This window comes from Malaclemys terrapin, chromosome 9 (genome assembly GCF_027887155.1).
Source record: "Malaclemys terrapin pileata isolate rMalTer1 chromosome 9, rMalTer1.hap1, whole genome shotgun sequence".
NCBI classification, from domain to species: domain Eukaryota; kingdom Metazoa; phylum Chordata; order Testudines; family Emydidae; genus Malaclemys; species Malaclemys terrapin.
In genome coordinates, this window is record NC_071513.1 from 56975640 (window position 1) to 57002445 (window position 26806).

A 26806-nucleotide genomic window follows, 5' to 3' on the forward strand; every position below is an offset into this window, starting at 1 on the left:
ATGATGGGGATTCCACAACCTCCCTTTGAAAACCTATTCCGGATCTTAACTACCCTTTAAGTTAGATATTAGGATAAACTTTCTAACCTGAATTTCCCTTGCTGTATATTAAGCCCATTACTTCTTGTTCTACCTTTAGTGGACATGGGGGACAATTGATCACTGTCTTCTTTATAACATGTTAAATGACTACTATCATGTTCTCCCTCATTCTTCTTTTCTCAAGACTAAATGTGCCCAGCTTTTTAACCTTGCCTGGTTTTCTAAACCTTTTATCACCTGTGTTGCTCTCCTCTAGACTCGCTCCAATTTTTCCTTATCTTTCCTAAAGTGGGGTGTCCAGAATTGGACATAGTACTCCAGCTGAGGCCTCACCAGTACTGAGCAGAGCGGGAAAATTACCTCCCATGTCTTACACACAACACTCCTGTTAATACACCCCAGAATGATATTAGCCTTTTTCGCAGCTACATCACACTGGTGACTCATTCGATGTGATCCACTAGAACCCCCAGATCCTTTTCAGAAGTACTACCACCTAGCCAGTTATTCCCCATTTCGTGTTTGTGCACTTGTCTTTATTAAATTTCATCTTGTTTAATTCAGATCAATACTCCGATTTGTCAAGTAATTTTGAATTCTAATCCTGTCCTCCAAAGTGCTTGTAATCCCGCCCATTTTGGTTTTATCTATAAATTATAAGCACACTCTCCACTCCATTATCCAGGTCATTAATGAAAATATTAAATAATACCAGACCCAGAACTGCCCCAGGCGGCCCCACTAGATACACCCTCCCGGTTTGACAGTGAACTATTGATAACTACTCTTAGTTATCAATAGTTATGCCTTTCAACCAATTGTGCTCCCACCTTTTAGTAATTCTGTCTAGACCACATTTCCCTAGTTTGCTTATGAGAATGCCACATGGGACTCTCCCAAAAGCCTTACTAAAAATCAAGATATATCACATCTACAGCTTCCTCCTCCTCTCCCCAATCCACTAGGCCAGTGACCCAAAGAAGGAAATTCTGTTGGTCTGGCATGATTTCTTCTTGACAAACCAATGATGGATATTTCTTATAACCCTGTTATTCTCCAGATATTTACAAACTGATTGTTTAATAATTTGTTCCCATATCTTTCCAGGTATCAAAGTTATGCTGACTGGTCTCTAATTCCCTGGGTCCTCTTTGTTCCCTTTTTGCAACTTTAAGGCATAGGGTACTCCAGGAAAATAATACAAGTCACTGAAACCTCATAAAAAAGACAGGGCTTGTTTCTTGTGTCTGCCTATGTTGTGCTCATTGCTGCACCTCAAGGGCTGCTCAAACTAGCACCTGGATGAACATTCAGAGACTGAGACTATATAAATGTGGTCAGAATCCTAACCACCTCAGTTCTTTTCTCCTGAACTCCATAAATCCAAGATGGAAGAGGGGGGGATGGGCAGGAAGTGGAATTATACAGAAGCAACCCTTGAAGAACTACAGTTACTATTAAGTAACCTCTTTCCTTTTGGTGAGCTTTTGCATACTTTTACTCATGAGAGCCTGGTATTGTCAGTCTTTGGTAGGGTGCACTCTAGGTTGGATGTTTCTGTGATTACTATTGCACAGGAAGCTTGAAAGATTAAACAATCTCTTTTAATGTGATTTCTATGCAGTTCCATCAATTGATCTGACTCAGGATCTTTCAAGGATAGAAAGCATAAGGTAGGTTATTGCAATTCTGGACCATCAAATCTTGGAGAGGTCTCCTCCTGAGACAAGCCTAAGAGATGACATTTTGATTTTTGGCGAGATTGCTGCAGACCTCTCCTTTGACTTGTATGGAATCCAGAACTGCATCTAGAAAGGATATCTGCTTTGTGGAGACCAGGGAAAACTTTTCCCAGCTGATCTGAAGATACTGCAGGCTGTTTGAATTGATAACCTGAGTAGGTTGTTGGATCTAGTTCTTGTCATCCAGTTGTCTGAGTAAGGGTAGAAATTGATTTTTCATCTCAAGTGGACAGCCATCATTGCCAAGCACTTGGTGAAAACTGTGTGTGCTGTTGACAGTCCAAATGGCAGGACCTTGTATTGAAAGTGTCTGTTGCTCACACTAAATGGCTGTATTAGTACATGAAAATACATGTCCTTTAGGGTGAAAGAACTGAGACAGTCACAGGGTGGGAGGATGGGTGTGATGTTTCCCAAAGACAGCAGGCAGAATTTATCTTTTGATGAAACTTTTCAGTTTCCACAAGATAATATGAGGGAGAGATTCTTTCGGATGAGGAAGTGCCTGCTGTAGAAGCTTTTCCTTTGGTACTGACTCTGAACCTCTTCTATGAATCCCTCTGTAGAAGAGAATTCACCTAGAAGTAATATCTCATCAAAAGGATCCCTGAAGAGATGTGGAAGCAGGATTTAGAGGCAGCCTAGAGTTGAAAAGGATGCAGTAGCCATTCTGCACGATCTGCTTTCAAGCTGTTTGGTAGTGGGCCTGGTGGCCCTAAAGGAAGGTAAAGAATACAATGAAATTGGTTCTGTGCTCCTGACAAATGCATCAAAACTGAGGAGGCTGAAGACTGGGAGGGATCTCCTCGAGACCTGTGTCTTGCAGACTTGGTTTTAGACAATATATTCATGTAATGTTTAAGAAAAGTTTGTAAATGAGTTCCAATAGTTCATGGATTAGGGACCCTGTAGCTGGGTGGTCACCAGCTCCGGCCCTGAAAGGGTTACAGCCAGCCCTAGGAGAGGGCTGGGGCTGCGAGGCAAAAACCTAGGCTGATTGGGGAAACAGCCACAGCTGGGGCCACGCCCCAATCAGGCCACAGCTGGCCCTATAAAAGGCTGTGGGCCAGGAGCTCAGGCAGTCTCTCTCTAGCTGTGGAGAGAGACAGGCCTGGCTGCTTGGGAGCTCAGCAGGGTACCTAGAGTGGAGCAGGGCTGGGGAAAGGCCAGAGGAGCTGGGGAGCTCCAGACTGGAAAACCCCCAGGCTGCAGGCCTTGGGAAAGGCCAGGAAGGGTACCAGCGTTGCAGAGGTGCAGCCCAGGGTAGGCAAAGGCAGCAGGTCCAAACCCGCCTTGCCGATGATGAGTGGTATAGACTGCAGTCTACCCCAGTGAGCGGGGGCTAGATGGTGACTGGCAGTAGCCACTGAGACGAGGTGGGGGTAGGGAGTTCCCCTGGGTGGGGAGATCCTGAGAGTGGGGGTACTGCCAGGGGTCAGCACCCAAGGTAAACTGGGGCTTGAGGCAAGCCGGACATCGGCCAGCAGAGGGCGCTCCGGAGCTGGAGAGCTAATTCCCAGGACAACCAGCAGGAGGCGCCGTGCCGGTGAGTCTTTGCGTTGCTACAGACCCAATTTTATGGGGTTCCAGGGGCTTCTGTATAGATTATTTAGGTTAATCTTTCTATCTACTCAATGGTCAGTCTAGAAGATAGCATCAGAGATACTTAGTTTTGTAGTTTTCAAACTGTGGATTTGTGTCTCCCGAGATAACCTTCTTGTTAACAGAAAAAATGTTTTCAATATATAATATATAGAGGTGAGAAAAAACAGACCTCAACCCTATTATCCCTCTGCAAATGTGTGTACACAGAGTCTCTCTAAAAGTGCAAAGTTTCAAAAAGTTCAATGACTAGAAGATTGTTGGGGGCAGAACAGATCTGGACAAGGAGAAGTCATCTGGAGATAAAAGTGAGAAGGGAGGGGCACTTTTCATTCTTCCCGTTGAAACTCACTACAACCTAGATCTTCCTCATCAAAGACTAGTTCAGAATTCGTCAGAAAAATATTCTTGGCAACTTTCCATGCAGTCAGCATCAACTGGTGATAATCCATATTGGGACTGGACTCCCAGTAATCATGTCATTGCCTAAATCACAACGGAAACTGCAAAAGCCAAACTGTCCAGGATTCTCTGTGACAACTGAATCTACCATCTATGTGATTCCAACACCACCTGAAAATTTTGATTGTTTCACCCAGATCATCTAAATAGGTACAAGAAAAAAGAAGGATATACCTTCTTGTGGAAAGAAACAGAAAGGAGTGCCAAGTGTCATCAGATGTAAATACTCAACATCCTTACTATAGTCACTGAAGTTAGTGCACTGCCAAGGATGGATTGAGATGGTTGAAGCTCTGTACTTTACTCACTCCAGTTGCTAAGCTTGGATATTATTACACCAGCATGGGCCTGCAAAGCCAGTGAAACATCGAAACACTCAAGTCTCAGCTGATGTGACTGCAGCAATACTTCTTATGCACATAAAAAGCACCACAGGACAAGTTTATTGAGCGCAATGTGCGCAGAATACGCTGACGAATAGTCATCTTACCACTTGCCTCCTCCTTGCTATCACTACCCTTCACTGTTGAGGAGGTGAATAAGACCCTTTCACTTATAAAAGCTGGAAAGCTGCAGGACCTGATGGTGTTTTGCCAGAATTTGTTAACAACCTCAGAGCTAAGTACAAAAGATGGCTGGCAAGACCATTCTCCAATATCCATTCCTCGGGGTTTGTCCTGAGAATCCGGTGTGAAGCTAACTAGTAATCCTTCATAGTACCAGCCTCTCTCATTCCTCTGTTTGTCATACAAGCTTAGAGAGAGAATATTACTGGCAAGGATCATACCGCCTGTAAAATCAATGCTACCAACCAAACAAGCCTTAACACCACATAAAGGTGGAATTCCAGTGAAAACTCACAACTGAGGCAGCTTTCTTAGACTTATATGAGGCATACAACATGGTATGAGGGATATTTATTGCCTCTTTCTAAAAGCCAGCAAAATTATTCCATGCAATGCAATGATAAAATTCTTCTGAGAAGTGCTGACCAATCATAGATTTCATGTTTTCCTTGGTGACCAGGTCAGCAGGCCATGCACCGTCAATGATGGTCTACCACAGGGATCAGTCCTATCACCAATTCTGTTTAATATCTATACCAGCAACCTTCCTCAAACATCACCACCGAAATTTGTCTTCTCTGATGACATTGCTCTGACTAAAACCAAACCCTACTAAGATAGTTGTATCAGCATTTAATCTAAACAATCAAACAGTTAGACCAGAATCGCACTTGGACTTTTGTGGCCAGCAGATAAGATACGATCCTATCCCAAAATATTTTGGTGTAACCATAGACCAAAACCTCACAAAAATCACTAGTACCTGAAAAATATCCATGACAAAATAAAGATGCATGTAAATCTCATCCAAAAATGGGCAGGAACAACCTGTGGAGCTGATGCAAAAAATCTCTACAGACCTCTAACGTGGCCCTTGTCTACTACACTGCAGAATACTGCTCACCCATCTGGGCACATAGCTCCCTCACATCACTTGTCAACTCTCAACTTAACACAGTCATGCATATCATTACAGGCACAGTAAAAATCAAAGCCGCAACCATAGCTTCCTGTACTGGTGTACATCCATTCACCTCAAATTTGTTGCAACACAGGAATCCTTCAGGAGCCCCATCATATTTGAGGGAACAAGGATCTCCCAATACAGGAAGACCTAAATAATATCTGAAAACTCTGACTTAAATCCAGAAAACCTTTTTGGCTTGCAGTGCAAGAGCTCAAAGACTCAGGGTTCCCCCCACCACAAAAATCAGTGGCAAGCAAGGAGGAAGACGGCAACATCGAGAACAAACACCTCATCAAGGATTCAATTGAAGAACCCAGTGGCTTTTCACTTCCATGGCAAATAAGGTCCACTGTAAACCCACACATCACATGGCAGAAGCACCTAACCTCCTCCATAAATGGAAACTTAGATCCAAACCTATTTGTGAGTATGGAAATGAACTTCAAACTAGGCGACATCATGTCAACCAATGTCCCAAACAATCATATTTTAGTAGTTTCTCTGACATCCACTCCAGGTCACTTGAAGCAATCAATTGGATCACCAGCCTAGATCTGGACATCTAATACTGATGGTTTTAAGCTACACAAACAAAGATGATGACTACTGAAATATATCAGTCAAGAAATAAATGAGAGAGAGAGAAAAAATAATCAAAATGTGATATATTGAACAGAAAAAGGAAACGTGCATTTTTCCTGGTGTCGTACTCTGGAAAATACTACTTACCCTGTCATGTAGGGTCCAACCGACATATTTTAAATAACTATCATTCAGGAAGGCATCACTGTACATTTTCATCCACACTCCAATTTCCTCAATACAAACGGCTCTAATCTCAGCAATAGCATCACTAGAGAAAAAGAAAAAAATAATCCTCTTTGACTTGAACCTTGTTAAACACAATTTTCCCTTCATCCCCATCAGTCTAGTGATAATTTACTAGCTCCTTATAATACCACAGTATTTATGGGTCTCTTTACTTTCTCCACCATACCCACACTCTCATTTTGTTCTCTTTTTATCCTTGTGTTCAACTCTGATGTCTCTAAACTTGTCATCCTCAAACCCACCAACTTATCAGTTTCACCCCTCCTCCTGTATTTAAGTATGCTGTTTTTGTCATCCTAAAGAGAGAGTGTCACTCTACTCCACTCCTCAATTACTCCATCTCTTTTCTTCCATTATTTCAAAGCTCCATAAGTAGCTGTCAATCTTAATGTCTTGACTTAGTCTACTCCATCTGTTTCCAAAATATGATCTACAAAGATCTATCTGGTTGCTTGACTCTCTTTTTTGGTCCAGATACTTCTATGAGTGTTCAGGCTCCTTTTCTGAAGAGGAGCCTGAAAGCCTGGAAGCAATGGAGAGGAATCAATCTAGTTTTTTTTCAACCAGAGATCCCTGCTCAGATCTCCATTCCTGAGATGAACTTGAGAACTGGAGGTGCTGGATGACTCCAAGGTGGGGAGAGAAGCTTCAGGCTGCAAAGCCACCAGGTTTGACCCAGTCCTATGATTCACTGCCTGCAGAGAGACCAAAGGAACTGATGCAGGGGCAGGCCACAGTACTGCATGCAAACAGGTCACATGAGAGAGGACCAAGGATCTTCACTGTAGTCAGGGAAGTTGTGGATGGAAACACCCATGTTGCAGCACCACCTACTGGTCTTGGCTGGTTCTACAGGTCCCATCTGCTGTGATAATTGGGTCTACAAATTTACCCTAATTGTGAGCTCAACTATAAAAAGCGTGTGAATGTTCATAAAGTGTCAAAATAGCCTATAATAATAAACAATGATGGGAAAAGTTCCAAAAAGGGGGGAGGGGAGGAAGAGAGAGAGAGAGACTGTATTAGTACAAACAAAAAGGCCTACAGATATAATTCAAGGACTGCGTAAAGATTATATCTGGTAAACAAGAACAGTGTGAGAACAAAAATTTATTAACCAAAATTGGTGTGCTGGAAAGTGGTCTTATTGGAGGACAAAATAATGAGAGGATGGACTATTCTGCCTACCACTCCCTTTAAAAAAAAAAAGGAGGGGGGGGAAATATAGATGAACAGATGGAGGCCAACACTATGCTGACTGAGGGAAAGGCAAGAGAAGAGGAAGGAGCAAGCTTCATCATAACGGCTGTCACACCCACAGTCTCCTGGGAATCCAGACCTCCGTCATCAAAATCCTGAAAGATGCCCTGACCAGAGAGATGGAGACAGATGACACTGCCACCTCCACCAGCTTTGGCTAAATCCTGAATACCACCAGGGATGAGAGGGTGAGTGACCTTGAAACACCTTTGTGTGTTCTTTTCCTTCCCCACTTATTTCTTCTCTTATATCCCTCTCCTTTTTCCTTTTGTCTAATGAGAGTCTGACTCGGCCATTCAAGACTGCATATTCTGTAACACTGGTATGAGTCATGACCAAAAAGGCAACTAAAAGCAATATTCTAAACACTTCATTGCTGGTAAAGTTTACCAGGTCTCAGCGTGGTTGATCAGACCATGTGCTTCATCTTTTTTTTTTTTTTTTTTTTTTTTTTTTTCCCCCCCCCCCACCAGTGAGGCTGCAAGTGAAAATCAACATCAGAGACAGAAGCTGTATTTTCTATCTTTGCTATTCTTTTCTCTCCCCTTTTGCATGTGCTTGTTTTGTCTTCTTCGGAAATGGGATAGGACTTTTAACAATGACAGCTCCAGCCCATCACAACTAACTTCTTGTCTTTTCATCAAAAAGGACCGTTATCTTTAATACCATCCAAGAGACTGTTAAACATAGGGTTTTTTATTCTAAAAACTCTGCAGCGAAAGGGAACATGGGATGGTACAATGAAAGCCTAATTTAATATTTTATATTTCAAATGCTTTAGCTGTTTTTTCCCTTCTGTGTATCTTTTATAAAAAAGATTTAAGGATTTTTATTGGTGTTTGCGCCATGGTACTAAACAGGCAAACCATCAACACAGAAACTTCAAGTCTGCTTTGAAACTCCCTGGTTCTTTCAACCTCCAAGGCTGAACCATTATCTGTCACCCTGCTGAGATGGGTACACCCCAACCTCAAATTAAAGAAACCATTCAGTCCATGATGGAGGTAATATTCATTATAAGCAGAGTAGGACAATGACCCAGCTGTCCCTACCAGGTATCTCTCAATTTCTTTTTAATCCATATACAGACATGAGATATTATATGGATTAATGCTTTATAAATGCCAATAAATTAGAATGAGCTGTGGGAAATTTTTTTACCCTTATTGGGGAAGCAGCCATGATGATTACAAAAAAAAAAAAAGGTGCTGTTTTTATCAAATTTGCTATCTACCAAGTATTTCAAGTATACAATATTTCAGAACAGAATATGTTGGAATCTCTCTCTCTTATTGGCAGTTGTTTTAAAAATAGTTTTCTGGAGTGGAGGTAATTATATCACATGCAGACCAAAGTGTAGAGGTGGCAGGCCTGAACGAGAGGAAGGGGAGGTTAGTGGGCTCCACAAAGGGAAAATAAAAGGGCTATCTATTTTAAAATGAAAGAAATAAAAAGAGTAATGAAAGAAATAGAATGTAAGGGTTAAAGAACAGTCAAAAAGGTAATTCATAAGGACCAAAACAAAATGGCCAAGTATGTAAGGTTATAAATATAACTAACAGATAACCATTAGGGCATTCTTGCTGGGGATGCCTTATATCTCAACTCCAGTTGGGCAGATGCAGAATCATTCTCGTTCCAAATACACCATCTAAACCTAAAAATCATTTGGGAAGAATTTAACGACCACCCCAAAAAAAAAATTCAAGCCATCACAACTATTCCATAAAGCCAATTGTACTCAGGAGGATTTCTCTCAGCTTCTTGAAGGAAACACCACCTAAACAGAGAGAGAAAAGATCCTTCTTGCTATAAAAGTTGACATGCCAGAGATTCTCACAGAACTCAAGGGAATAGAACTGATATTCAGTCCACATTACTGTTTATAAAAAAGGACATCTCTGACCTACGTGGGAAGTTCAATATAACTGAAAACGAAGTAGGAAAGAATGATGTCTGCAGCACTATAGGACTTGTAGACCAGAATCAAGTATTTGGAGACAGAAGCAGATTATGGACCCTGCTTCTGCTTATGGAGTCTGCTTTCGCTTGACACCACAGTATATTAGTCTCATCAATGTAAGAAAGAACCAAACAGGCTGACAAAGTTCAATAGTTAATAGTATAATTAATCTAATCATATAGTACATATTGGAGCGGCCAATTTGAATAGGGTTATCACAGATGTTACACTTCAGGTTGTTATTATAAAACAATGAAAAGTCTTAACTGAAATTAAGAATGTGCAAGAGGTGTTCTTTGCAGCTGGGCAAGAGGGCTCGTTTGGAGCTTTCCCAGTCCTCAGTCATAGCTGCCTGTGAAAAACTACGTTTGAGGACATTGATCCTGCAGCAACTGTACAATATACAGGAAAGCATCCTACAATGGAGGATGCCACAGACAATTCAGGTAAAATAGACTTAACATTCAAGATTTTTTTTTTTAACTGTTTTATGAATGACGTATGTCCTGATCATGCAAGGAATTAGGTACTGTGGCCCTTATACAGAAAAGAACTTAACCATATGATTAATCCTTAACTCATGCTTATGTGCTTTGCTTGATGAGGGCCGGAGTACTCAGCAACTGGAAATATTGAGCCCAAAAATGGATAATCAAATACATTTGTTCACATTCACTTATCGAAGACAAAGATAGCAGTTGTTACTCTTCTCACAATCTGTTCTTACAGAGAGAATAGAGGCAAGCACAGGTGGCTTTCAGAGGAGAGCATGATGATGCTACTCAACATGCTAGCGTGCATCTTGACAGAAAAATATTAGGATGTATGAATAAACTCCCTAAATCAGCATAACAATTAGTATACAAAAAGAAGCTCTAAAAGACAGAAATGAAGGTTACTCACCTGCCACTGCAGTTCTTCGAGATGGATTCTGCACATTCCCACTCATGGGATGCACAGATGGTGCAGCTCTGACTGTGGAATCTATTTGAAGGAGTGTGCGTTGAAGCACTCTCACACTCCCACGTCCCTCTTTCTGCTCCTGCTCACCTCCTGAGGGTGAGGCTATATAAGTGGGCATGGCACTCCACCCACCTCAGTTCCTTCCACCACTTCCTCATGTCCAAAGTTGAAGTAGGACTCAGAGAGAAGGAAATGAGGGCAGGGACCATCAATGTGCAGAATCCATCTTGAAAAATTCTGGTTACAGGACAATAACCTTCACTTCTTCTTGGAGTAGCTTCTGCACATTCCCACTCATGGCATAGTTTCATAAGCAGCACTCCTGCCTGCATATAGTGGGGCATGGAGTCCTAATTAAATAACCATTGTAATACTGCCGTACCAAACTGAGCATCCAATGTGGATACCAGATATAGGGAATAGTGTTTTGTAAAAGTATAAAAACAAAGTGGCTGCTCCACAGATCTCTAACATTGGGGTATGTCTAAGGCAACCCACGGAAGCCAGCTTGGTGCTTGTGGGGTGCAATCTAAACCCCTCAAAGGAGAGGGACATAGGTTTCTTTTAGGGCTGTCAAGCGATTAAAAAAATTAATCTCAATTAATCACACTGTTAAACAATAACAGAATATCATTTATTTAAATATTTTTGGATGTTTTCTACATTTTCAAATATACTGATTTCAATTACAACACAGAATACAGAGTGTACAGTGCTCACTTAATATTTATTTTTGATTACAAGTATTTGCACTGTAAAAAAACAAAAGAAATAGTATTTTTCAATTAACTTAATACGAGTACTGTAGTGCAATCTCTTTAGCATGAAAGTTGAACTTACAAATGTAGAATTATGTACTAAAAAACTTGCATTCAAAAATAAAACAATGTAAAATTTTAGAGTCCACAAGTCCACTCAGTCCTACTTGTTCAGCCAATCGCTCAGACAAACAAATTTGTTTACATTTGAAGGAGATAATGCTACCTGTTTCTTGTTTACAATGTCCCCTGAAAGTGAGAACAGGCGTTTTCATGGCACTGTGGTAGCTGGCGTCCCAAGATATTTACGTGCCAGATGGGCTAAAGATTCACATTTCCCTTCATGCTTCAACCACCATTCCAGAAGACACATATCCATGCTAATATGGGGTTCTGCTCAATAATGGTCCAAAGCAGTGCAGACCGATGCATGTTCATGTTCATTATCTGAGTCAGATGCCACCAGCAAAGGGTTGATTTTCTTTTTTGGTGGTTCGGGTTCTGTAGTTTCCACATCGGAGTGTTGCTCTTTTAAGACTTCTGAAAGCAAGCTCCATACCTCGTCCCTCTCAGATTTTGGATGGCACTTCAGATTCTTAAACCTTGGGTCAAGTTCTGTAGCTATCTTTAGAAATCTCACATTGGTACCTTCTTTGCGTTTTGTCAAATCTGCAGTGAAAATGTTCTTAAAATGAACAACATGTGCTGGGTCATCATCCGAGACTGCTATAACAGGAAATATATGGCAGAATGCAGGTAAAACAGAGTAGGGGACATACAATTATCCCCCAAGGAGTCCAATCAAAAATGTAATTAACACATTTTTTTAATGAGCGTTATGTCCTCTGCAATGGTGGCCGAAACATGAAGAGGCATACGAATATTTAGCTTATCTGGCACTTAAATACCTTGCAATGCCGGCTACAAAAGTGCCATGCAAACGCCTGTTCTCACTTTCATGTGACACTGTAAATAAGAAGAGGGCAGCATTATCTCCCTTAAATGTAAATAAACTTGTTTGTCTTAGCAATTGGCTGAACAAGAAGTAGGACTGAGTGGACTTTTAGGCTCTGAAGTTTTACATTGTTTTGGTTTTGAGTGCAGTCATGTAAAAACAACAACAAAAAATCTACATTTGTAAGTTGCACTTTCATGACAAAGACTGCACTACAGTACTTGTATGAGGTGAATTGAAAAATACTATTTCTTTTGTTTATCATTTTTACAGTGCAAATATTTGTAATAAAAATATACACTTTGATTTTAATTACAACACAATACAATATGTATGAAAATGTAGAAAAACAAAATATTTAATAAATTTCAATTGTTATTCTATTATTTAACAGTGCAATTAAAACTGTGATTAATCGTGATTAATTCTTTTAATCACGACTCTTTTTTTTTTTAGTTAATTTCATGAGTTAACTCCTATTAATTGACAGCCCTAGTTTCTTTGCAACATTCCTCTGTACAAAGCCTAACTCACTTAGACAGGCACTATGATGTAATTGCCTGTCTTTTACTCTCAGTCCCAGAAAAGACAAACAGCCTCTGTGATTTCCTGAATTTCTTGAACCTAGTCAAATAGAAAGCAAATGCTTTCTTGGCATCTGAGATCATAACTTTCACTCCCCTGGATGAGAGCGAGGGTTTAGGAAAAAATACTGGTAAGTTAATTGACTGGTTAAAATGAAGTTCTATTATCACCTTAGGGAAGAATTTAGGGTGTGGGTGAATTACCACTTCCTTGGTTATTTTATTGGAAAGGTGAAATAAGGAACATTATCCCAAAGACTAGTAGAAATGCATCCAATATGGAACTAGTGGTCTGCCCTTGCTCTTGAGGAAAACCTTTGACTTTTGGAGTTGTCTTGTTCTGAATAGGTCTCTCTCTGGATATCCTCATAGAGAGAAGATTTTGTTTGCCACTGAGTTCTTGAGTGATCCATAGTGCTAATCATGTAAATTCCTGATCAGTCGATTTGTGAGGATGCTGTCCTTGACTGCTATGGGATAAATGTTGTGCCAAATGTACCATTCCCACTAAGGCACAGCTTCTTTGAACATCTGGATGGAATCAGTTCCTCCTTGCTTGTTCAAATAAAAAATTGTTGCTGTATTGTCTGTGATTACTTGCACTACCCTGCCCAACAAATTGATCTTAGTTCTAGTATGCTGATATGCAGATTCTTCTTTCAGGAATTCCAATGACTATGAAATGACAGTTCCAGTTCTGTCCAGTTTTCTTACATGTAAAATTAAAGAGAAACCCCATCTTATTTTCTGTACCTTAAAGCACTTATAAACCCCCTGACCCCACATAAGAAAGGCCATACTGATTCAGACCAATGGTCCGTCTAGCTCAGTATCCTGTCTTCCGAGAGAGGTCAATGACAGATGCTTCAAAGGGAACGAACAGAACAGGGCAATTGTCAAGTGATCCATCCCCTGTAGTCCATTCCCAGAATCTGGCAGTCAGAGGCCTATGGACACCCAGAGCATGGGGTCGCATCCCTGACCATCTTAGCTAACACCTGTTGATAGACCTGTCCTCCATGAACTTATCTAAATCTTTTTTATATACTTTTGGTCTTCACAGCATCCCCTGTAACGAGTTCCACAGGTTGACTGTGCATTGTGTGAAGAAGTACTTTCCTTTGTTTATTTTATACCGGCTGCCTATCAATTTAATTGGGTGACCCCTGGTGCTTTTGTTACGCAAAGGGGTAAATAACACTTCCTTATTCACTATCTCCACACCATTCATGATTTCATACACCTCTATCATATCCTCTCTTAGTGCTCTTTTTTCCAAGCTGAAAAGTTCCAGTCTTTTTACTCTCTACTCAGATGGAATCTGTCCCACACCCTTAATCATTTTTGTTGCCCTTCTCTTTACCTTTTCCAATAAGTTATCAGTACTGAAATCTTCCATTTGACTCAATATTCAATGAGAACCCAGTGTAAAGGACTAGAATGATAGACTCAACACCCTATGTTGCTACATAGGCAGGCTGTATTCCAAACCAGCTGAACCTTTCTAGGTCAACAGTTTCACTCCTAATCAAGCCTGGGGATCACCAATGCATAGATTACTGTGACGGAGTATGAATCCAACTGGATGGGGAAGAATGTCCTAGCTAATTGTACATAGAAAAGGCATTGTTTGCAATCATAACTACCTGTATATGGAGTGAGGAGACTAAAAGGACCCCAAGTCTATAGACCATCTTGACCATCCGTGGGAAGAAAGCCTTAAGGCCATTATGGAGATGGAGAATTCTTTGAAATGCTTCCCTCTCCTCACTATCACTTTCTTTTTGCCTGGGTTTGGCTTCGGTCAGCTGCCCTTCATTCAAGTGTTTATGTTCCTTGGGCACTAGCAGAGCTGGGGCAGCTGGAATTGGATGTAATGCATTATGTTGTCCACATACTGCTGGCATTTCAGTCCGTGTCATCTCACTATCTCTCCAAATTGCTTCATACAAAGTGAAGAGATTGGAGAGAGGATTGATCACGGATTAACTTCACAGGTAAGGGCTTTGCAGGCAGGCACAGCAGCAGCCTATTATGACCCTCTCAACACATCCCCATAACCTCTGCTAAATCTGGATAGCGAGACAGCACAATCCCATAATCAATGGCTGCAAATATCTCATAGATCCAGCTGTGTGAATACTGGCATATGCCCCTTGTCCGCAGACAAGAAGTCATCCATCAGGTTTCTCCTTCCCAAAAACTACACTGACAGAAACAAGAGTTTTCCATTGCTGGCAGCAGCATGAGAAGGTGCTTGGATCGACAGGGTAGTCTATGAAAAAACATCTATTCCTCTCTACTATCCCTTAGCAGCAATGGCAGCTACAGTTATTTCCCACCACCACCATCAGTGGGAGAATGGACCAATAAGTAAGCTTTAAGTGTTACTCTTCCATCCAATGGAGCATGGAATTTTTTTTTGTTTTTTTTTACAGGCTATGCCACCACAATGCGTGGGTGGGGGTGAGGGCTGCAAAATCTCTCAAAACTGCTACTAGCAGAGAGAGGAGCTTTTTCCTCCCTCTGTTTGGTGACAGGACCAAGATCCCCCATCTTCATGTTAGTTATGTAATTCAAAACCTAAAGTATCTCTATGACCCCTTTCTGCACTAAAAGGAGGTGATTTGCAAGCTCTGACTCTTCCCACATCATAACACCAACAATGCTGGGGAGTGTCAAACAAACCTCTCTCATCCAAGGCATCTGGTTCAGCAGTAGACCAACACTTAATAAATCCATTATACATCAGCTTGCCTTCCTACTCATAGATGGATCTGGAGTTCTCATTTGGAGCTAATGCAAAGGCACATACCAACACAGTCTGATTCTGCTCTCAGACCAGTTTTAGAGTTATGCCCACTTCAGTGGTATAACTCTAATGTCTTTACAATGAGGTCAGAGCACAATCAAGCCCCAGGAGCTTCAGTTTATGCAGTTCAATGTCAGTGGGCAGAAGAATTCTCATTCATAATCTGGTTCCCAATAAGAGATCCATGTTCTAGTCTGCACCATCAAATCTGGCTACATGACGCCACAGTGCCAGCTCATCTCTTTCACTGTAGACTACTTGACAAATCACAATCCCAGACCCTAAGAGGTAAGCACGGAAGCAGGGTAGCCACCTTATTTCCATCACAACACAAATGCAAAAAAAACCCTCAAATCCTTTGAATGCAATATCATGTTCATATCCCTACTAAGCCCACGACCCTGGACATCCTCTTCTCTACTTCCCAACATTTCAGAGACCTGCTGACCTTTCCCTAGTGCCCCTTCACATCTTCATTCACACATCCCTGCCCTCCAAGCACTTGGCCACTCTCCTGTTTTTCATAGTGCTGCTTTCTAGTGTTGAAAGAACCAAGCAGATAGTAAATGAGGCTATGTGCGGGGCAAAAGGAAGCAAGGTTCCTAGGGGCAAAAGGGTTGTTTGCAGAGAAGAGGGCTATATTAGGGAAATCAGTGCTATTCAAAGAGGTGAGGGGATCCCAGACCCTGAGTCCCAGTGCCTCAGTCTTTTAAGGGCTCCCTCTACTTTCCTGCCTTAGCTTCCCCAGCAGAGATCCCTCAGTTAAGCTGAGGCAACATTGCCATGAGTAGCCTTTCAAGCACCATGCCTTGGCATCAAAGGCCTGAGAGCCCACCTCAGACACCTGCCCAGTTCACAGCATTGCTCTCCCTAATCCAGGCCCCTCTGCACATAACCCATCCTCCATAAGACCCATGCACATGTCTGGTCTTCTCCCCCTATTCTAACATTACCACTAAATTCCTCTGTCCACCTTACCCATGCAGAAACCTCGGATTCCCCTTCCCCTTGCCATCTCCAACCAACTTCCTATCATTCCTACATATTTCTCTTCAGACACCCCCAGACATCCCCACTCTCACCCACCCACTGTTTCCTTTTTGCCCAATCTGTCTCAAGGCTTTCATAGACAACCAAAATTTTAAAGTAGAACAACATATGTTTCTTTATGACTAAAACAGTTAAATTCCACAGTTTCATATCTGGGAAGCTTACTTGGCAAGTTTACATGTTTTTTTAACAATTAATTACAATGTTAAAATATTATCTTGTCTTACATAAATAAACCAAGCAATCATTTGTAAAATAAGGAACAAATTCACCAGTATGCTTCAGCTGCTTTGCACTGTGAAGCAGCCATAAATCCATTTTTAACTGGCCACTGTAAATTGATTGATTTGCACTGCTCCAAAGTAGCACAAAGCTGCCAGAACCTGTTGGTTTATCTGGCTCTAACAATAATTTAAAGCCCCCCCAAAATTCCCAAGTAAAAACATCGTTAAATTGGAATTAAGATGGAGAGTACACATCAGGAATTTATGGACAAAAACCACTAAAATAATGGTTATAATTGTAGCTAAAACAAGAATTACAAATCCAGAAAATTCAGAGTTAAGATTAACCTTAAAAGACATCCAAAATGTTAAGGCATGTAAATGTACAGTGAAGGCACCCAATTAACTTTTTTGCTCTGTACAACATAAAATAACCATATGGCTATTATTATTAAGGCATTTCAGTCTTTGTGGTCCCACCTTAGCTGAAACTGCATTTTAACACTGAATTCACTTTTTTCATTTTTTTCCCTCCCCTATGGTGTTACTTAGGACCAAATTAAGGTTGTCTGGGAGACACCTACATTCTCTTCCTTAACTTCAAAGATTATAATGGTTTTAGTTTCATTTTGGAGGGACCTAGAATGTTACACCACAAGAAAATCAACATAATTTTTTAATTAAATTTGGCAAATAAGGCCTTCTACAGTGCTCATTCTCTTACCGGTATCTATGAACAAATATACCCTTAAAAATAGAGTTCATCATATTTTCGATTTCATCTTGGTTTTCTTGCAGCTGCAAAAAAGAAATAAAAGATCACTAATATTTCAGACTGGCATCCTGATAATTTATAGTACTAGCATCCTGAAACATTATACTACTAGCTTTGAGAAGTATGCTTCATTCAAAGGTATTATAATTAGCATTTCTCTTCCTCCCAATAGGCATAAATAAAAACACTTTATACATATATAGTGCTTTCATGGAAGGAAGTTAATACATCCTACAAATATTAATGAATTTTGATTGCGAAACAGCCCTTTGACTAAGTATGATCCCCCTTCTTTGCAAAGGAAATTGAGGCAAGGAGAAATTAAGTGCCCAATTCTGCTGACCACCATCAATCTTCATTTAAGTAAGTGGATTTGCAAGTGCTCAGCATCTCTGGAAATCAGGCCACTTAAGAGGCCTAATTATGAATTTAGAAGAGTAAATTTTTCAAACTTGTGGCCCCAATTCAAGAAAGCATTAAAGCATCTGCTTGGCTTTAAGTATGTGCTTAACTCCCATTGATTTCAATGCACATGCTTAATGTTAAGCAAATGCTTAACTGCTTTACTGAATAGGGAAACTTTCTAGAATCAGTACCTAGTGCTTAAAGTTGGGGCTAGTCCCCTGATACCCAGTCTTGTGCCCTAAAGTGAAGATCTACTGTAAAAACAGACCCTCTAAAAAATGGCATAATGGGGATTCACATTTATTCTCCCTGATTGATTTCTGTATCAAATATGCTGATTTTACAAGTAAAATCATTTCTTTTGAGTTCCTGTTCTGAAAACTCATCCTTGGAAAGAGTTCAAATAAATTATTGACATCTTGCATGTCACCACTAGGACTATTAAATCTACTGACAAATTATGTCTTCCACTTACACCTGTATAACTCTGGTGTTTCCAATTGGGATTTACAGGTGTAACTAACTGGAAATTAGTAAGTAACTCTACTGATCATGTGCAAAAGTGAATAGAATCCAGCTTACTCAGTTTCAGCTGTGTTGGCTTTGCATGACTTAGGGCTTGTCTTCATACAAAAACTATAGATAAAGTGGCACACCTCCTCCGCTCCCAAATGTCAACACAGTAATAATGGTATAAATATGTTTATGTCAATACATCTTATTCCCATATGGAAAAGGGAATAAGCTACATTGGTATAAGCACATTTATACCAGTATAACTGCATCCACTCTGGATTGTTCTTGTATAACCATGACTAAAAAAGCATCCCCCAACTGATATAACTACACCAATACAAAATTTGTATGTAGACCAGGTATAACAGGAAAAAACAGTAAAACCTTACTTTTGTCACTAAATTAAGTAAATATGACTCAGATTACACGAAAAGAACAGATCTGTTGAGAAGGGTGCCGCCCATTTTACATAATCTTTTTTCAAGGCATAACTGCCTTTACCACACAAAACCATAATTGATTCATCAAGGAGGGCATTAACTCTTCCTTTTTATCATTCACAGCATTTCTTAATATCAAAGTATAACACTACAAACTGCAGAAATGGAAATATTTCACGTCCTCAATACAAGGCCTCAATATAGGATTGCCAGTATAGATTGTACAGATATATATAATAATTAATATTTTTTTCATCGATATAACATATGAAGGCCGGAAGGGAACATTATGATAATTTAGTCTGACCTCTTGCATAGCACAGACCAGATAATTTCAACAAGTGATTTCGTTTATAATACTTATCATTTCTATAATACCTTCCATGTGAAGATCTCAATGCAATCTGTAAAAACGAATAGTTAAGCCTCACACTTTAGGATTGCCAATTTTGGTTGGAGATATTCATGGAGATTTCATCACATGACAATCTTTAATTAAAGATTAATCTTTAATTCCTTGAGGCTCCAGGACAATCCCAGAGGGTTGGCAGCCCTTCTTCTCTGAGAGGAGAGGAAGCATTATACACCACCTTACATATGGAAAAAACTGAGGTACCCAGGAGTTAAGGAGTTGATTTAGTTGGGGATTGGTCCTGCTTTGAACAGGGGGGTTGGACCAGATGACCTCCTGAGATCCCTTCCACCCCTGATATTCTAGGATTCTATGAAGGGCTACATTTTCAAAAAATTGCACACACAAATCCCCATAGGCACATTTATTCCATAGTCCAAGCAAGGAATAAGTGCAAAAGGGACAGTTGGGTACATACAGTCCCTGTACAATGCAAAAGGATGAGTATACACAAAAGGACAGGATTGTGGGAGTGGCTTCAAGGACAGGCAACATAATATTTTCAGACTCAAGCCAATTTAGACACACAAATTAGAGGATTAAGCACGTGAAGCCGCAAGGGAATAGGCTGAGCTAGTTTTTACTCAGTACTGCCTTTGCTGACCTCATATCCTATACAAAAGCAGCAGCAGCTGAGGCACGAGCCACAGACAGAGCCACATGAACAGACACATATGGCTGGAGTCATCCTAGATGAGGCAGAAGAAGAGAAGGACAATGAGGATAAAGATGGGCACAGAGCCTTGTTCACTCTGAGGAAGAACTGGAATCCAAGGAGGAATTCTGAAATGAACTGTTAATTTACACAGAAATGAGGTAAGTATCTGTGATGGGGTGTCCACCCCACACAAGATTGGAAGGGGTTATTGCCCCTACCTAACTGCCCAGGCTGCACTTGAAGGAGGAGCCAGGGCACAGGGACTTGATTAGATAGGGAGGCTCAGCTAGACAGGAACCGAGGGACCTGCATAAAGCCCTGAAGGCAGAAGGGGGTTGCAGGGAAATAGGCTGCAGTAACTCCCTGGGAGAAGGGAATTGGGAGGCTGGCAAAACAGGGGGGAACCAGGAAGGTAGAAAAGGCCCAGGGGGAAAGCAGCAAGGTAGGACAATGCAGGTCTTAGCTGCTGACTGGAGGGCCCCTGAGCTGGAAGCCAGAGTAGAAGGCGGGCCCTGGTTCGCTTACCAGCTCCTGGGCACACGGCATAGACCAGGCAAAGGACAGTGGACTGGCTGGGAAAATTTGTTTCAGAAATACTTTGTGGGGCACGCAAGGGGGAACTACATAGTGACCTGGACGGAATGCCGAGTCATGAAGAGGAGGCTGTGGTTCTCAGAGGGAGATGGGCCTGGAAGTGAGAAAGGACAATGGGTATGGACACTGCCAGAGGAAGGCGGCACCTGGCAGAGTTAATCCCCAGGATGGCCAGGAGGAGGCACGATCAACGGTAAGTGGACCCCATGACAATATCAAAGAAAAGTCAAGGATGCAAGAGTGAAGTTTATAAATAATATGGGGGAGGCAGTAACATAAGGTAGGAATAAATGATCAGTTTTCAGAATGGAGAGAGGTAAATAGTGGTGTCCCCCAGAGGTCTGTACTGGGACCAGTACAGTTCAACATATTCATAAATTATCTGGAAAAAGGGGTAAACAGTGAGGTGGCAAAATTTGCAGATGATACAAAACTATTCATGATAGTTAAGTCCAAAGCAGACTGCGAAGCATTACGAAGGAATCTCACAAAACTGGGTGACTGAGGAACAAAATGGCAGATGAAATTCAATGTTGATAAATGCAAAGTAATGCATACTGGAAAACATAATCCCAACTAAACATATAAAATGATGTCAACCTGTGGAACTCTTTTCCAGGGGATGTTTTGAAGACCAAGGCTATAACAGGATTCAAAAAACAACTAGATAAATTCATGGAGGATAGGTCCATCAATGGCTGTTAGCCAGGATGGGCAGGGATGGTGTCCCTAGCCTCTGTTTGCCAGAAACTGGGAATGGGCGACAAGGGATGGATCACTTGATGATTACCTGTTCTGTTCATTCCCTCTGGGACACCTGGCATTGGCCACTGTCGGAAGACAGGATACTGAGCTAGATAGACCTTTGGTCTGACCCAGTATGGCCGCTCTTATGAGTACAGAAAAAGAGGACAAAGGAATACACAGACATTCAGTTCAAATGGGAAAATGAGCTGCAATGTACAAGATTCAATGGGGTAGGTCACGGGACAGGATGGAGGGTTCACTCCCTTTTTTTTCCTCAGTGTTTTCCACAGTGGCTCTGAGATTAGCTGAGAATGGACCCACAATAGCTGGCCACTGTGTTGAGCAGCAGTAGCAACTGGAAGCACAGCAGGGCACTGGCCCCTTCCACAACTAGTGCTGTTGGTGCAGAGTCACTGAGGTGGGATGGCCTGAGGTGGGATGTCTCCATGAGTCGACATGTTGGTCTCTGCCATCTCAACATGGTTCAGCGCTGCTGAGAGACTATGTTCTGAGCCAACTGTTGATGAAAATGATTGCCTTGAGATTTGTAAATTATCTTCCACTGTTATTGCTTCCGCACCATCAGCCATGACACTGGCACGAGTGCCTGCCATTTCTCTTGGCCCAATTCTGGGTGTTCCTCTTTCATATCCAGGAAGAAATACAGACTCTACTTATAAATTACCATATCAGTCTCCACCCCCCCCCGGGTAATTCCCCCAAAGGGAGTGTTGGCCAGCTAAGAATCTCCATCCATCTGATGCCTCAGCTAGCTAAAGGGTCTACTAAGATAGCAAGTTGTGGACTGGCAGAAGCTGCCAACACACGAAAACCAAACGAGCAATAAAGATCACTTGGGCAATCAGAAATGAACTGGCAATCACAGACATTAGGACACCGACAGGACATCAAAGAAGCCTCTAATCTTTTTGTTTTGGTCACAAGGCGAGTCAGTGATGCATTAAAAAAAAAAATCTGTTTATTTTTGCTAATGTCACTAGCTGCTCATTGCTAATGTGTCCAGACCAGCAATCTCCTGCATGAGTTTATGATGATGGTCTAGGCCACCTACTGAGTCATCTGCTGTTCTCCCTCAATTTAGCTAGATGGCCCTTCACAACTCTTTATGGTCAATTTGTCCTTGGAATGTACATGCAGGTTTCTCCGTCATCCTTGATCTCATAATCCTCCGGGGCCTATCCATAGCACTGACACTGTCAGTTATTTTTCTCTGATCAGTGTTCATCTTACAGAGCAAATCTCTAGAAGCCTTGGTTCCTGGACCAATATTTCCTCAGTGAGGAACTTCACCTTCTTTTTGCTATCTTTTGGGACCATCACCAAAACAGATAAGGCAATGCTATCAGGATTGTTGATAGCATGTCCAACTCTGTAGTGGGTAATTTTCTATGTGCAGGGTGAATCTGCATCTTAATGAGCTATCAGCACATGCTACTCTGGCAGGTGTGGGCATAGCAACATAATGGTCTCAAGTTGCAGTGGGGGAGGTTTAGGTTGGATATTAGGAAAAACTTTTTCACTAGGACGGTGGTGATGCTCTGGAATGGGTTACCTAGGGAGATGATGGAATATCCTTCCTTAGAGATTTTTAAGGTCAGGCTTAACAAAGCCCTGGCTGGGATTATTTAGTTGGGGATTGGTCCTGCTTTGAGCAGGAGGTTGGACTAGATGACCTCCTGAGGTCCCTTCCAACCCTGATATTCTATGATTCTATTATCCCTAAGTAGCCTGCCAAACTGGCACCCATGTTTTGAATATCTGTCAATCATTTGGGCATGCTGCCTCTGGCTCGACTCAGGAATCTTTAAAGCACAATGTGCTTGTGAAGAGACATTCATATGACCATTGGCTGTTCCTTTAGCCACCTTGTGCCTGTTCACTAAACACGTCCTCTGAAAATTTTGGCTAGCGGATCACAAGAGAGCAAGTCGAGGGACAAGAGAGAGACGCCAACAAGCCTGGAAGGGACAGAACACAGCAATAAGAGTTAGCAGGAGCTCATTGACCATCTCATTGGTGCATAAGCATCAAGATATAAGGGGGCTATTTGGCAGAGATATTTTCAGAGCTTTGTGTACTCTGAGTTTTCAAGTCCATGGAATTTGATGCAGAATCTACCTGATGTTGCAGAAATGTGATCCAGAATCTACATATTCATATGTAAGAATTAGAGCCCACAATTAAATACCTGGTTGCCTAAAGTTAGACCCAAATTAAGTGGCCCAATTTTCAGAGATGCTGAGCACCTCTGAAGTCAATTTGGGCTAAAGATGCTGGGTGTCTTTTGATATCAGGACACTTTTATTTAGGTTCCTAAATATAGACTGAAGTGCTTAATTTTAGGCACCCAGGCTTGAAAATTTTGACTTAGGTTTCCAGTCCTTTTGGTTGCGAAGAGAACCTTACAAATATGAATCAAGTGCAAACCAGTGCAGTGTTGTCTTCCTGACTCAGGAGACAGCCCAGAAAGCTTTAAAAAGGTGTGCTGTGCCCATTCATAGAATCATAGAAACGAAGGGCTGGAATTAAGTCCAAACCCCTGTGCTGTGGCAGCACCAAATAAACCTAGACCAGCAGTTCTCAAACTGTAGGTCAGGACCCCAAAGGGGGTCGTGACCCCATTTTAATGGGGTTGCCACAGCCAGTATTAGACTTGCTGGGACTAAGGGCTGAAGCTGAAGCCCAAGCTCCACCCCCACCCAGGGCAGCGGCCCCCTCTCCCCTGACCCAGGGTGGCAGGGCTCAGGCTGTGGCCCCACTCCCCCCACCCCAGGTGGCAGGGCTCGGGCTCCGGCCCTCCCCTTGGGGTCATGTAGTAAATTTGTTGTTGGAAGGGGGTCACGGTACAATGAAGTTTGGGAAGCCCTGGCCTAGACCATCCCTGACAGGTATTTGTCTAACCTGATTTTTTTAAATGTCCTGCCTTGGAAACCTATTCCAATGCTTAACTACCCTTAGAGTTAGAAAGATTTTCCTAATATCTAACATAAATCACCCTTGCTGCAGAGCAAACCCATTACTTTTTGCCTTACTTTCAGTAACATGGAGAATAACTGATCACTGTTCTCTTTCTAACAGCACTTAATACATTTGAAGACTATTAGGCTCCCCCTCAGTCTTCTTTTCTCAAGATTAAACATAACCAGTTTTTTAAATTTTCCTCATAGGTCAGGTTTTCTAAATGTTTTATTTTTGTTTCTATCTTCTGGATTCTCTACAATTCCTCCACATCTATCCTTAAGTGTGGCACCCAGAACTGAGCACAGTACTCTAGCTGAGGCCTCACCAGTACCAAATAGAGCGGGACAATTACTCCCACATCTTACACGCCTGTTAATACACTCCAGAACTATATTAACCTTTTCTGCAGTTACATCACAATGTTCACTCATGTTCAATTGATGATCCAATGGAACCCCAGATCCTTTTCAGCAGTACTACTACCTAACCAGTTATTTCCCATTAAATGCACAAGTACAAAATTTTTTTCTTCCTAAATGTAGCACTTGGCTTTTATCTCAACTGAATTTCATCTTGCTGAATTCAGACCACTTCTCCAATTTGTCAAGCTTATTTTGAATACTAATCCTGTCCTCCAAAGTGCTTGCAATCCCATCAGATTGGTGCCATCTGCAAATTTTATAGGCATACTCTCCACTTCATTATCTAAGTCAATAACGAAACTATTCAATAGTATTGGACCCAGGACTGACCCCTCCGGGACTCCACTAGATATGCCCACCCAGTAACAGTGAATCATTGATACCTACTCTTTGAGCACAGTATTTCAACCAATTTTGCACCCACCTAATAGCAATTTCATCTAAACCGAATTTCCCTAGTTTGCTTATGAGGCTGTCATGTGGGATAGTGTCCAAAGTATTACTAAAATCAAGATATATCACATCTATTGCTCCCCCGCAGTAACCCTGTCAAATTAGGTTAGTTAGACATGATTTGTTCTTGACAAATCCATGCTGGCTATTCCTTATAACTCTATTATTCACTAGGTGCTTACAAATTGATTAATAGTTTGTTCCAGTATCTTTCCAGATATCAAAGGTAGGCTGACTGATCTCTAATTCCTCAGGTCCTCTTTGTTCTCCTTTTTAAAGAAAAGTACTAAGCTTCCCTTCTCCATTCTTCTGAGACCTCACCCATCCTCCAGGAGTTCTCAAAGATAATTACTAATGGTTCCAAGATTGCTTTAGCTAGTTTCTCAAGTACCATAGGATGAATGTCATCAGGCCCTACCAACTTGAATACATCTAACTTATCTAAATATTCTGTAACCTGTTCTTTCCCTATTTTCCCCCTTGTTAATATTAATTGTGTTGAGTATCTAGTCGGCATTAGCCTTTTTAGTGAAGACCGAAACAAAATAGGCATTAAACACTTTGACTTTATTGATGACTTCAATTATTAGCTTTCCTTCTCTGCTAAGCAGAGGACCTACACTTTCCTTTGTCCTTCTTTTGCTCCTAATGCATTTAAAGAGCCTCTTTTGTGTTCCTGGCTCATTCCCCTCAGAGACAGAGTACAGACTCTTGAGATCTGAGTGGCTGAACTGGAGAGGTATATATAGAGGAGACTTTCAGGGCCACAGTAGAGCAATCTCACCCTCAGTCTGACTGCCTCTGTGCTGTTGAGGAGGATGAAAGTCTCAAGGAAAAATAACATCAAGCTGGAACAGAGGGAAACGATCCTATAGTTGGGACACTCAACCCAGATGATGTCATAGTATCCTCTTGTGTGGGTGGGGATCCCAGTTATTAGGAAGAGATAGGTAATATTGGTAATAATAATTATTAGAAATACACATAGCTGGGTTTGTGGTCCAAACAAACCATGTACGGATCCCTATTCTCTTCACCAACAAACACTAGCACCTCATAAGCCTGCCAAGGGTTATGCATCTCACGTGGCCATCATGTATCTGACAGGTCTGTCATGCATTCCTGCAGAAGTGGTAAAATGTTACCCATTTCTTGTATACCTATTATGGAGGCAGCAGTTGCAGCTCCATAGTTAATACCAAGTTGAGTTTCCCCCAAACTTGGGTCCAGAATGAATTTTCTCTGAATTTACAAGTAAATCCATTAATGAATTACATTTCATTTTTAAATGGTTCCTTTGAGAAATTTAACATTTGTGTCAGTCTTTTTTTTGCCCAGAATGATCTAAATAACAGTGTGATAAACTGGGAAATATCTGTATTATTTCTTAGAAGTATGGTGTGCCCTTCTATGTATTTGTTGAACATGGATTGTTTGATATGGAATTAGATTAAAAGGGGCTGTTAAAGCAGTGGTTGTCAACCAGAGATATACGTACCCCTAGGGGTATGCAGAGGTCTTCCAGGGAGTACATTAACTCATCTAGAGATTTGCCTAGTCTTACAACAGGCTGCATTAAAAAGAATTAGCAAAGTCAGTACAAACTAAAATTTCAGACTTT

At 41.4% G+C, this 26806-nt stretch overlaps 1 protein-coding gene across 5 annotated transcripts in view; it reads right to left on the reverse strand.

The window, feature by feature from the left end:
* STAG1 (stromal antigen 1) overlaps positions 1 to 26806 on the reverse strand; it is a 391372-nt gene that overhangs the window by 190522 nt on the left and 174044 nt on the right. For all 5 annotated transcript variants that reach the window (XM_054039941.1, XM_054039940.1, XM_054039942.1 and 2 more), the window contains 2 exons: positions 17506 to 17579; positions 6111 to 6234 (listed from right to left, as the gene is read on the reverse strand). In XM_054039941.1, coding sequence (XP_053895916.1) covers positions 6111 to 6234; positions 17506 to 17579 — 198 coding nt within the window. The remainder of the gene's footprint in view (positions 1 to 6110; positions 6235 to 17505; positions 17580 to 26806) is intronic.